Source organism: Oncorhynchus clarkii, chromosome 13 (genome assembly GCF_045791955.1).
Source record: "Oncorhynchus clarkii lewisi isolate Uvic-CL-2024 chromosome 13, UVic_Ocla_1.0, whole genome shotgun sequence".
Lineage (NCBI taxonomy): Eukaryota > Metazoa > Chordata > Actinopteri > Salmoniformes > Salmonidae > Oncorhynchus > Oncorhynchus clarkii.
The window spans coordinates 50,677,324-50,689,823 of record NC_092159.1 but is presented as its reverse complement, the minus strand read 5'-3'; the positions used below and the strand labels follow the sequence as shown (position 1 = coordinate 50,689,823).

At 47.1% G+C, this 12,500-nt stretch overlaps 1 protein-coding gene across 1 annotated transcript in view; it reads left to right on the top strand.

Moving 5' to 3' along the window:
- LOC139364997 (SH3 and multiple ankyrin repeat domains protein 1-like) overlaps positions 1 to 12,500 on the top strand; it is a 106,114-nt gene that overhangs the window by 73,897 nt on the left and 19,717 nt on the right. The window contains exons 15-19 of the mRNA XM_071102295.1: positions 312 to 387; positions 8,555 to 8,637; positions 8,850 to 8,974; positions 9,111 to 9,246; positions 9,342 to 9,422. Coding sequence (XP_070958396.1) covers positions 312 to 387; positions 8,555 to 8,637; positions 8,850 to 8,974; positions 9,111 to 9,246; positions 9,342 to 9,422 — 501 coding nt within the window. The remainder of the gene's footprint in view (positions 1 to 311; positions 388 to 8,554; positions 8,638 to 8,849; positions 8,975 to 9,110; positions 9,247 to 9,341; positions 9,423 to 12,500) is intronic.

The following is a 12,500-nucleotide window of genomic DNA, read 5'->3' as shown; positions in this document are numbered from 1 at the left end:
ACAGTTAGGTAGTAACACTGGGGAAGTAACACTCTAGACTCTCAGAATGATTAGAGCAGCAGAAGCAAGGTGTGGGTTGACAGGGAAGGAAGGTCCTACACTAGTCGTAGTAGTGGTGTCTGCCCACCACTAAGGCCTAAGGCAGTGGTAAACACAGCTGGTTTGACTGTATCTAGAGACTCAATAGAGAGACGTTTACTGTCGAGGTTCAGGCTGTAGTCTAACAGCAGCGTGTGACTGTAGTGACACTGTTGGTCAGTGTGGCAGGCAGGCAGCCATCATGCTGATAACACTGTGGTCGTGTGTTTTAGAGAGCCGCAGTGAGAAAGCCAAGAGACTGTTCCGCCATTACACCGTGGGCTCCTACGACAGCTTCGACGCTCCCAGGTAAGGATGGGGAGACTTTCTCTACAGTGTCATACTCAGAGGTCTACCTGGAAGTCAGTGAGTTGAGTGATCTTGCCCTGGATATGCTTGGGGTATGTTGGAGTGAGTTGGGTAGCTGTAAGATGGGCTTTGTTAGAGTGATCTACAGTACTGCGTCAACGTGTGTTTGGGACTATGGGTAATATACTGTATATCTACTGTGCCATGGATTTTAATTGGGTGATCTACTGTGCCATGGATTGTGATTGGGTGAACTACTGTGCAATGGATTGTGATTGGGTGATCTACTGTGTGATGGATTGTGTTTGGGTGATCTACTGATATCTGAAGTTACATACAGTACTGGTCAGATATCTGAAGTTACGTACAGTACTGGTCAGATATCTGAAGTTACGTACAGTACTGGTCTGATATCTGAAGTTACATACAGTACTGGTCAGATATCTGAAGTTACGTACAGTACTGGTCTGATATCTGAAGTTACATACAGTACTGGTCAGATATCTGATGTTACATACAGTACTGGTCTGATATCTGAAGTTACATACAGTACTGGTCTGATATCTGAAGTTACATACAGTACTGGTCTGATATCTGAAGTTACATACAGTACTGGTCAGATATCTGAAGTTACATACAGTACTGGTCTGATATCTGAAGTTACATACAGTACTGGTCTGATATCTGAAGTTACATACAGTACTGGTCTGATATCTGAAGTTACATACAGTACTGGTCTGATATCTGAAGTTACATACAGTACTGGTCAGATATCTGAAGTTACATACAGTACTGGTCTGCTATCTGATGTTACATACAGTACTGGTCTGATATCTGAAGTTACATACAGTACTGCTCAGATATCTGAAGTTACATACAGTACTGGTCTGCTATCTGAAGTTACATACAGTACTGGTCTGATATCTGAAGTTACATACAGTACTGGTCTGATATCTGATGTTACATACAGTACTGGTCTGATATCTGAAGTTACATACAGTACTGGTCTGATATCTGATGTTACATACAGTACTGGTCTGATATCTGAAGTTACATACAGTACTGGTCAAATATCTGAAGTTACATACAGTACTGGTCTGCTATCTGAAGTTACATACAGTACTGGTCAGATATCTGAAGTTATATACAGTACTGGTCAGATATCTGAAGTTACATACAGTACTCATCTGATATCTGAACTTCTGTAGACTGTCATCGACGTGGCCTCTACTGATGTGCTTGTTGATTATGTTGTCGTTGTTGTTGACTTCCAGATCGCTACGTTGACACTTCGGAGTGTAACTCCTCTCATTAACACCCAGTGATGTAATGTCCCTCTCTTTAATGTCATGTTTTTGCGTGGCGGCTCAGAGAGGCTCTGTTATGAGGCAAACCAATTTAACGGTCCTGGACTTGGAGAATTATTCACAAAGAAATAAACACACTGCCATCTTGACAACACAAACACACACAAAAGCATTCATTATTTTGCGTAATTTCATTTAGACTTACGTGCTCTACCAAGCGACTGACACCTACATGGAAACTCACACAAACGTTTCTACACCCACATCAGGGATATTTAAACAAATGTACCCGATACGATATAAAACTCCAGGTTGTTTAGTCAGTCTGTGACACTGCTAACTCACTGCTAACTCAATGCCAACTCACTGCCAACTCACTGCTAACTCACTGCTAACTCACTGCTAACTCAATGCCAACTCACTGCTAACTCACTGCTAACTCACTGCTAACTCACTGCTAACTCAATGCTAACTCAATGCCAACTCACTGCTAACTCACTGCTAACTCACTGCTAACTCAATGCTAACTCAATGCCAACTCACTGCTAACTCACTGCTAACTCACTGCTAACTCACTGCTAACTCAATGCTAACTCACTGCTAAGTCTGTTTTTATCAGAGCACTAGTGTGGATCCATCTCACCCTGCTTTTCTCCACTCCTCTATATTTGGCTTTGTCACCCCTTCCACCTCTCTCTCTCTATCACTCCCTTTATTTTTATTCATCACTGTTTTACTCACCCCCTGTTCTTTTTAATTTTCTCTCCATCACCCTCCCTCCCCTGTGGTGTTTCCATCTGGAGAACAGACAGTGAAGGGCACTCTGGAGGGAGAGAGGGATGAACAGAGCAAGAAAGGAGGTGAAGAGAAGGAGAGATTCTACAGTATGTAGAAGTAGACGAAGAAGAGAAAAGGGAGAGAGAACGCAGGAGAGGAAATAGACGTGAATGAACAACCCCCCTTTCTCTCCCACTTTCACCTCATCACCTTTCAATCCGCTTTTAGATGGAAGATGTTTTTATATTGACAGTAAGAGATATTGTACACCTCCTGATCTGTCTAATGAAGCAGGCTTTTACTGCTCTGACTAGCTGTGACAGTTTAACAAGGCTCGGTCGAGACGGCAGTCAGCTAAATGAATGGCTTAAATTGATATTGTGGCACAGCGATTACATTAACAAGGATTAGAGGAAGAGGAGAGATGATCAGGGAGAGATGTTCTCCCTCTATACATTTTCACCCCTAGTGTCCATCTTTATCAATCCATTCCTCCTTTCTCCCTATTTGACCTTATCCTCCCTTCTTTACTCCTTTACTTGTCTCCTTCCTTCCTCCCTTCCTTGTTCTCTTCTTCCATCCAAATAAGCCTCCCTCCTCCGTGCCCCCTCTCTCCCTGTGTCTCAGAGCCCATGGCAGTGAACTCCCCTAGTAACACACATGACAACTGTTCTGGGGCAGCGGTCTGTGAAATAGGGACAAGGAAGCACACACACATTCTGGAGAAGAGTGGATTATTGCCCTCCATCACAAGAGGTGCTTTCAAATCACCTTCTGGTGCACATTGTACATTTTACATTATAGGTGAACACTCATGCACACATACACTCATACACACATGACCACACACACATGAGTCACACACACATGACCACACACACGAGTTACACACGAGTCACACATACATGACCACACACACGAGTCACACACACTAACATGACCAAACACCTGCCAACATTCACTCGCTTGCCCCCTCCTCCTTGTACTCTTTCTCCCTCTCTCACTCTCACTCTCTTTCTCTCACTCTCTCCCGCTCTCTCGTTTTTCTCACTCAATCTCTCCCTCTCTCTCTCGTTCTCCCTCTCCCTCTCTCTCTCTACCTCTCTCCCTCTCTCTCTCTCTCTCTCTCTCCCTCCCTCCCTCACACACACACACACACACACACACACACGCGCGCGGCCATACACTAAATTCACAGCAGTATAGCTTAACATGCAGAGAGAGAAACAAAAAGAGAGGGAGGGAAGGAGAGAGAGGAGAAGAACAGCAATAGGCAGTGAAGGCAGAAAGGCACCAGAGAGAGGTAGGGGGAGAGAGAGGGGGAGATTGAGCGAGAGACAGGGAGGCAGAGAGGGAGGGAGGGAGGGAAAGGCGACAGAAGACAACATCGACATACATCGAACGAAGCACTGACAGAGATGATGTGAGTGCCTTTTTAAAGAGAATCTCTCTCGCTCTAATTCTCTCTCTTCCTTCTGCTGCTCATCCCCAGCTGAATCCCTCTTCTTCTTCCTGTCTGTCTTGATGCGTCTCCTTCCTCCCGTTTCCCTGCCTCGCTCTCCTCTTTTCATTCATGCGCTCTGCTTTGTTTACAGACAATGTGAGAGAGGAAAGAGGAGGAGAGGGGAGGGGACTGTGTACATGTGTGTGTGTTGATTAAAGGCCATGGGGGAGGGGAGATGTTAAGAGTGATAAGGGCATGTAGGGTCACTGAAGTAGAGAGGACGGAAGAGGGGTAGGACAAAACGAGTGCAGAGGTTACAGAAATGGGGAAATGGTAGAGACGTGAGATGGGAGGAAGACATAGGTTGACAGGTGGTGAAAAGAGGTAGGAGATGGGGAAAAGAGAGATAATATAGAATTCACGAGTTATATTTGGTTTATTAAAGGTGCAATATGCAGAAATCTCTCTACTATTTCCTGGTTGCTAAAATTCTAATAGTTCTCCTGATTTCAGTTCATTTTGACAAAACAAGCAATGCATAGTGTAGAGAATCATTGTACCATCTAAACCTCTGTGAAATACATTATCAATAACCCAAAGTGTTGTATTTTCAGCTGTTTGAAGCTGGTGTACAAAACTGAAAGTAAAAGACACAAAAAACGAAACTTAAGAACGGGAAGCATAGAAATACCACACATAGAACACATCTACACACGTGCTTTCAAAGAAGTCAGATTTCTATGTGAATTTGATAATAGATGAATCATCTATCATAATGATCATAAATAGCCTGTATACATATATGAGTTGTGAAAAACATTGTGATTGTGATGACAGGATGCAAGCCTCAGCAGTTCAGAGCAACAATCAGTGCGTTTTACAGTATCTCCCTATCTGGAGTGAGTTACAGCAAGAGAGAGGAGTCAAACAGAACATGGCCTTAACTCATCCAAAATGCATCCGTTCTTGTGAATGGAGAATCATAACTGAGGAGGAAAACAGTGATAGACAGACTCAGTGAATACCACTGAGAGAGATATATACAGAGATAGGAGAAAGGAGAAAGGAATGTGTTTGAGTGTGTGTATGTGTGTGCGCGTCAGTGCGTCTCTTTTCTCTTTATATTCTGTTGGTGTATGAAATAGTCACATACTCAGCAAACAAACCCGATCACCCCTTGGCCCGCTCTTTCTCCCCTCTCTCAAAATTACCTCATATCTCTCTCCCTTTTTATGCTAAACCATCTTCCCCCTCACTCACACACTCCCTCCTTCTCCCTCTCTTGTTCCCCTCTCTCTCTCTCTCTCTCTCTCTCTGTGTCGCAGTCACAGTGAACCATCTCCATCTCTCTCCTGCTCCCTCGTTCTCTGTCTGTCTTAAGTATGAAGGGGCTGGGAGAGCTAGGCCCTCACTCTCTCTCTCTCCATCGCTCTCTCCTCCTCTCCTCCCCTCCCTCGGCTCGTACTCGCTGCTCTCTCGCTGGAAGACGAGAAGGAGGAGGAGGAGGAGGAGGAGGAGGGGGGGAAATGGCGATGGGGGGATGCGGCGAGGAGGATCTCTCCCTCTCTTCTTCCTGGCCATCGCTAGGCCCCATGAATAGGAGTGTCTGGTTCATTTACAGGTACTGGCTGTTTTTGATTTCTCACTGGTCGCAGGGCTGGAGGATAGAGGGAGGGAGGGAGGGAGGGAGGGAGGGAGGGAGGGAGGGAGGGAGGGAGGGAGGGAGGGAGGGAGGGAGGGAGGGAGGGAGGGAGGGAGGGAGGGAGGGAGGGAGGGAGGGAGGGAGGGAGGGGAGCATGCATGTGGACATGGATGGTAGACTGGAGTGATTAGGAAGACTAATCGATAGACAGATGGGATGTGTTGCAATGCATGAGCCTGTACGTGTGTCCGTGTGTGCGTCTGTGTGTGTCTGTGTGTGTGTGTGTGTAGTGAGGAAGGAGAGACGCATGCACAGCCCGGTACATTAGCAGTAACGTTACAGCCTAGCTGTGTCTCCATGTACATTAATCACTCTCCTCTCCCTCTCCGTGTCTGTACGTCTGCCTTCAGTAGCAACACAGTACCGACACAACTGTCTGATAATTGCTGCTTCTCTCATCTGCAGAATGTGTGCGTGTGTCGTGTTTGTGGGTCTCTGTGTGTGACGGTCTTTGAGCTGTTGCTGATTGAGAACAAGGTATAGGAGGCAGATCTATAACATGTATCCCCGCTAGTGGCTCTGCTTCTACTGTGTCTACATATGGTGTGTGTACGTGTGTGTGCGTTATCAATGTGTGCCCCTGTGTATGTGTACAAACATTAGTGTATAAGAGAATGAGAAGTGGTTTGAGAGGGACATGCTGTGCCATGGGTAGCAGTCCCCCTTGCTATGCTTCTAGATGATGTTACCAATACTTATAGCAGAGCTGGGACGATAAACCCCAAATGATCCACACCGACCATACCAATCACTTATCGCAGGCATTTTGCTGTTACCGTTCACTACGATAAGTATCCTATACTAGAGAAATGTGAAGTTCTACACGTGCTTCTACACCTGCATTGCTGTTTGGGGTTCTAGGCTGGTTTCTGTACAACACTTAGTGAAATCAGCTGATGTAAGAAGGGCTTTATAAATACATTTGATTGATTGATTGAAGTTTGAAATGAAATAAGTTTGCTAATATGGGTGATTGTGAATGGGACAACCATCAAACTAGTAGTAGTAGTTTAAAGGATAATAGTTATAAACTGTGGTTCACATTAATGTTATAAACTGTGGTGCACATTAATGTTATAAACTGTGGTTCACATTAATGTTATAAACTGTGGTTCACATTAATGTTATAAACTGTGGTTCACATTAATGTTATAAACTGTGGTGCACATTAATGTTATAAACGGTGGTTCACATTAATTAATGTTATAAACTGTGGTGCACATTAATGTTATAAACTGTGGTGCACATTAATGTTATAAACTGTGGTGCACATTAATTCATGTTATAAACTGTGGTGCACATTAATGTTATAAACTGTGGTGCACATTAATTCATGTTATAAACTGTGGTGCACATTCATTCATGTTCTTAACGTATCATTCTATTTATGGTTATAGCATTAATTGAGGTAATTTATCACGATGGGGATTTTTGTCCATATCCCCCAGCTCTAACTTCTAGATTGTGTTGCATGGATCAGTTACATTGGAGATACAGTAGGTATGTATGTAGGAGGAACATGGTTAGATGATTGTGTGGTGTTATTACGGTATGCACAACCTTGAGTTGGTGACAGACTTGATGACAGGAGAGCTTGTGTCAGTATAGATACCACTGGGCTGCAGTCCAGAGGAATGTTTGTGTGAGGAACATAACCAACCTAACAAACCAATCCCCATGGTGTGGCGGGTCCCAAATGACACCTTATTCCCCATATAGATCCCATTCATCTCTGGTCAACAGTGGTGCACTAGGCTCAATTATGAGGAAGGTGTCATTACAGATGGATGCAGTCCGTGATTGTGTGGTGCTCATTGGTTCATGCTGGCAAATGACTGTATTTAAGTGAGTTGCTATGCGAGTTGCTATGCCAGTGGAGGGGACGGCCTGGGTGAAGAAGGGAAGACATACAGTACGTAAACATTATTAAAGGTAAACAGTATGTTGACAGTAGCTAGTTGAATCATTGGATGACTGGGTAACTACCTAAACTAGGTCTCTCAAAAGTGGCTGACATGCAGGTGCTTGTGGGTATTCGCACTTCTTCTGTGGTCTTTCCATGATAGCTCCATGTACTCTAGTTAGATAGCAACTGGAAACTGCCAATTATCGTCATCTCCCATACTCATTATCCCCTGTTTATTCATGAGGCTATTTTAGCGAGGCAGACCAACATAACCTGACCTCTTTATTGGCTCTACATGTGAGGATTCTTCTTCTTTGGAAGACTACGTCTGTGTCATCAGAGCACCTAGCTGTGCATACATTTCTCTCTTCCAGTGTAGTCAGGCCTCTCTATATTACACCAGTTAGATCCTACGTCCTGTAGCTTGTTGCTCAGGCAACCGCCATCATCATATATAGCCTAGCATCTTAGAGAGTGAGGTTCTGGAACAACATCTCTGGTCTTTCTGTCAACCAACCCAGCGCAATCTCACTGTACCTCGCCCTGTCGCCGACACAAGGCTGCCCAGCGAGCCCCTGGTCTGGTGCATTATGTTATCAGCTGACCCCTGACCCCAGAGAGGACACAGGAAATACAAAACCCACTGCCCAGCTCTGGGGAGCCGAGTCAGGGCAGAGTCAGTTAAATGTATTAATTCATGTGCTTAAAAAATGTGCCCTCATTTCAGAAGGTCCCTGACCCCTCCCACCTCCCTCTCTCTCCCAGGATTAAGGCTCCCTCCTGGGGCAGATACCTATCTCCTACCTCTCTCTCTCCTACCTCTCTCTCCTACCTCTCTCTCTCCTACCTCTCTCTCTCCTACCTCTCTCTCTCCTACCTCTCTCTCTCTCCTACCTCTCTCTCCTACCTCTCTCTCCTACCTCTCTCTCTCTTTCTCTTCTTCCTGCTGTCCCCTTTTTCCACTCCTTTTTGAATGTATCTCATGTTATCGCTAAGTGTCTCTCCTCATCTCTCTCTGTCCTCTCTCTTAGTGACTATATCATCAAGGAGAAGACAGTGCTTCTGCAGAAAAAAGACAGTGAGGGTTTTGGCTTTGTGCTGAGAGGAGCCAAGGGTAAGGAAACACGTGCGATCAGCTGTTGATAGATAGACAGTCAGGCATACAGACCTTTAACACACAGGCACACGCACACAGGCACACGCACACAGGCACACACACAGATGAACACACTTGGACAGTCTCACTGTGCTGCATGGGCTTCATCAGTCTAGTTGTTACAGTGGTTATGACATAATGCTGGTTACCCCTCTGTTCTCTGTCTTCAGCTCAGACCCCCATCGAGGAGTTCACTCCCACCCCAGCCTTCCCAGCACTGCAGTACCTGGAGTCTGTCGACGAAGGAGGCGTGGCCTGGAGAGCCGGTCTGAGAATGGGAGACTTCCTCATTGAGGTGTGGGCTGCTAGGGCATGATGGGAGCTGAAGCTGGATTCTTCACAATGACTATTATTATGAAAAATCACCCTCTCTAACCAATCACATGGACTTCTTCTTCTTCCCCTCTACCCCCCCCCCCCCCCCCTCTCAGGTGAATGGTCAGAATGTGGTGAAGGTGGGACACAGGCAGGTGGTCAACATGATCAGGCAAGGTGGAAACGCCCTCATGGTCAAGGTTGTCATGGTGACACGCAACCCTGACATGGAGGATGGCCAGAGAAAGAAAAGTAAGAGACAACACAGGGTCTAGAACTACGACAACGATGATGATGAGGAGGATGAGGATGAGGACGAGGATGATAATGCTTTCCTTTCTCCACAGTCCCCCAGCAGAGTAAAAGACTAAGCACTCCGGCCATCGCTCTCCGCTCCAAATCCATGACCTCAGAACTGGAGGAGATGGGTAAGACATGGGGGATGTGGGTTGGGTTCTGGGTAGAGACAGGAAAGACGAGGACAGAGGAGGAGGGAGACCAGGAACATACGGAGAGGGAAAGAGCATCTAGAAGGAATACAAAGGAATGTATAGCAGAGGGAGATGTATGTCTGGAGATAGAGAGAGATGATGAGAAGAGAAGGTGAAACACAGGAGGGATGGGTAGAGCTTAAGATACATGAAGTGAAAAAAGCGAGAGAGGCCTAAAAAAGAAAGAACCCACTGGGCACAGACGTCTATTCCACGTTGGTTCACCGTAATGTCATTGAAATGATGTGGGAAAAACGTTGTTTCAACCAGTGTGTGCCCATTGGGAAAGGAAAGGGGATACAAAGTCACAGAGAGGTGGGCTGTGATGGACAGAGGGAAGAACAGGGGATACAAAGTCACAGAGAGGTGGGCTGTGATGGACAGAGGGAAGAACAGGGGATACAAAGTCACAGAGAGGTGGGCTGTGATGGACAGAGGGAAGAAAAGGGGATACAAAGTCACAGAGAGGTGGGCTGTGATGGACAGAGGGAAGAACAGGGGATACAAAGTCACAGAGAGGTGGGCTGTGATGGACAGAGGGAAGAAAAGGGGATACAAAGTCACAGAGAGGTGGGCTGTGATGGACAGAGGGAAGAACAGGGGATACAAAGTCACAGAGAGGTGGGCTGTGATGGACAGAGGGAAGAACAGGGGATACAAAGTCACAGAGAGGTGGGCTGTGATGGACAGAGGGAAGAAAAGGGGATACAAAGTCACAGAGAGGTGGGCTGTGATGGACAGAGGGAAGAAAAGGGGATACAAAGTCACAGAGAGGTGGGCTGTGATGGACAGAGGGAAGAACAGGGGATACAAAGTCACAGAGAGGTGGGCTGTGATGGACAGAGGGAAGAACAGGGGATACAAAGTCACAGAGAGGTGGGCTGTGATGGACAGAGGGAAGAACAGGGGATACAAAGTCACAGAGAGGTGGGCTGTGATGGACAGAGGGAAGAAAAGGGGATACAAAGTCACAGAGAGGTGGGCTGTGATGGACAGAGGGAAGAACAGGGGATACAAAGTCACAGAGAGGTGGGCTGTGATGGACAGAGGGAAGAACAGGGGATACAAAGTCACAGAGAGGTGGGCTGTGATGGACAGAGGGAAGAACAGGGGATACAAAGTCACAGAGAGGTGGGCTGTGATGGACAGAGGGAAGAACAGGAGGGGAAGCAAGAGAGGCAGAGAAGTGACACTGTCATGTACTGTCTGAGTGTCCAGGGAAAGGTGTCAGAACCTTAATGGTGACAGCATTGTTAGGGTACCAACATGGATGAGAGTCTCAATGCATTTCACTGTTCTTTCAGAGGTTCCACACTGTCACTTCCAGCACCCCCACTACAGGTAACCCCTCAAACAATGACCCCACCCACCCCTGATCCTTTTCACTGCGCCCCCCTTTTACCCCTGCACCCCCCAGCCCTGTAACCCTAGCACCCCCAGACCAGTCCCACGTCTCCACAAACACACCTACACTGGCTGAGTGTGTTGTTACCAGGGTAACACTGCAGGGGTGGGTGTCACTCTGAGGGAGACCACTGTAGATGCTGCTGCGGTCTCTACTGAGCATGCTCACTTCGCCCATGATGATGATTTATGGGAGCAGATAATATGAGAGGCAAGCGGGAGCCTCTGAGTATTTCCTATCTGATCCTAGGTCAGATTCCAGCTCATTCCAACAGACTCCCACATGTCACTCTCCCTTACAAGCCAGTCTGCTGAGACATTACTCCTGTCCTCAATACACACGGCTTATTATCTCCTCTAGTGCAGAGCCAGGATAAGATCCAGATGGTTGGGTAACTACTAGCTTACTGTACCCCTGACTATCCACCCAACACCCCTCTCTGTGGTCCAAACCCCTGACTATCCCCCCAACACCCCTCTCTGTGGTCCAACCCCCTGACTATCCCCCCAACACCCCTCTCTGTGGTCCAACCCCCTGACTATCCCCCCATCACCCCTCTCTGTGGTCCAAACCCCTGACTATCCCCCCAACACCCCTCTCTGTGGTCCAAACCCCTGACTAACCCCCCAACACCTCTCTCTGTGGTCCAAACCACTGACTATCCCCCCCATCACCCCTCTCTGTGGTCCAAACCCCTGACTATCCCCCCAACACCCCTCTCTGTGGTCCAAACCCCTGACTATCCCCCCATCACCCCTCTCTGTGGTACAAACACCTGACTATCCCCCCATCACCCCTCTCTGTGGTCCAAACCCCTGACTATCCCCTCATCACCCCTCTCTGTGGTTCAAACCCCTGACTATCCCCTCATCACCCCTCTCTGTGGTCCAAACCCCTGACTATTCCCCCATCACCCCTCTCTGTGGTCCAAACCCCTGACTATCCCCCATCACCCCTCTCTGTGGTCCAAACCCCTGACTATCCCCTCATCACCCCTCTCTGTGGTCCAAACCCCTGACTAACCCCTCATCACCCCTCTCTGTGGTCCAAACCCCTGACTATCCCCCCATCACCCCTCTATGTGGTCCAAACCCCTGACTATCCCCCCATCACCCCTCTCTGTGGTCCAAACCCCTGACTATCCCCTCATCACCCCTCTCTGTGGTCCAAACCCCTGACTAACCCCTCATCACCCCTCTCTGTGGTCCAAACCCCTGACTAACCCCTCATCACCTCATCCAAACCCCTGACTGACTGATTGACACACAGCATGAGCAGCCGCCCCACAGACACCCCCTGCCCTGCCCTGATCTCCCCCCACCTGTAAACCAATGATCACTACCCCTATAGTATGGAACATCCCAAACCTACACTACACTAATGTTGCAACCCCTCGTCCCACTACTACACACACCTTAACGCTGTAATAGCAGTATATCTACTGTATAACCCCACACATACATGGCCCCTGTCCAGGGTGATAATGCAACTATACTCTCCATATTTAATGTAGAACCATACAGTAGATATATTTGTTTCATTTCATCTTCATAAACAAACATGTCTTTTCATATAAACGTCTGTCCTGCAACTGTTCTTTATGCATCAAC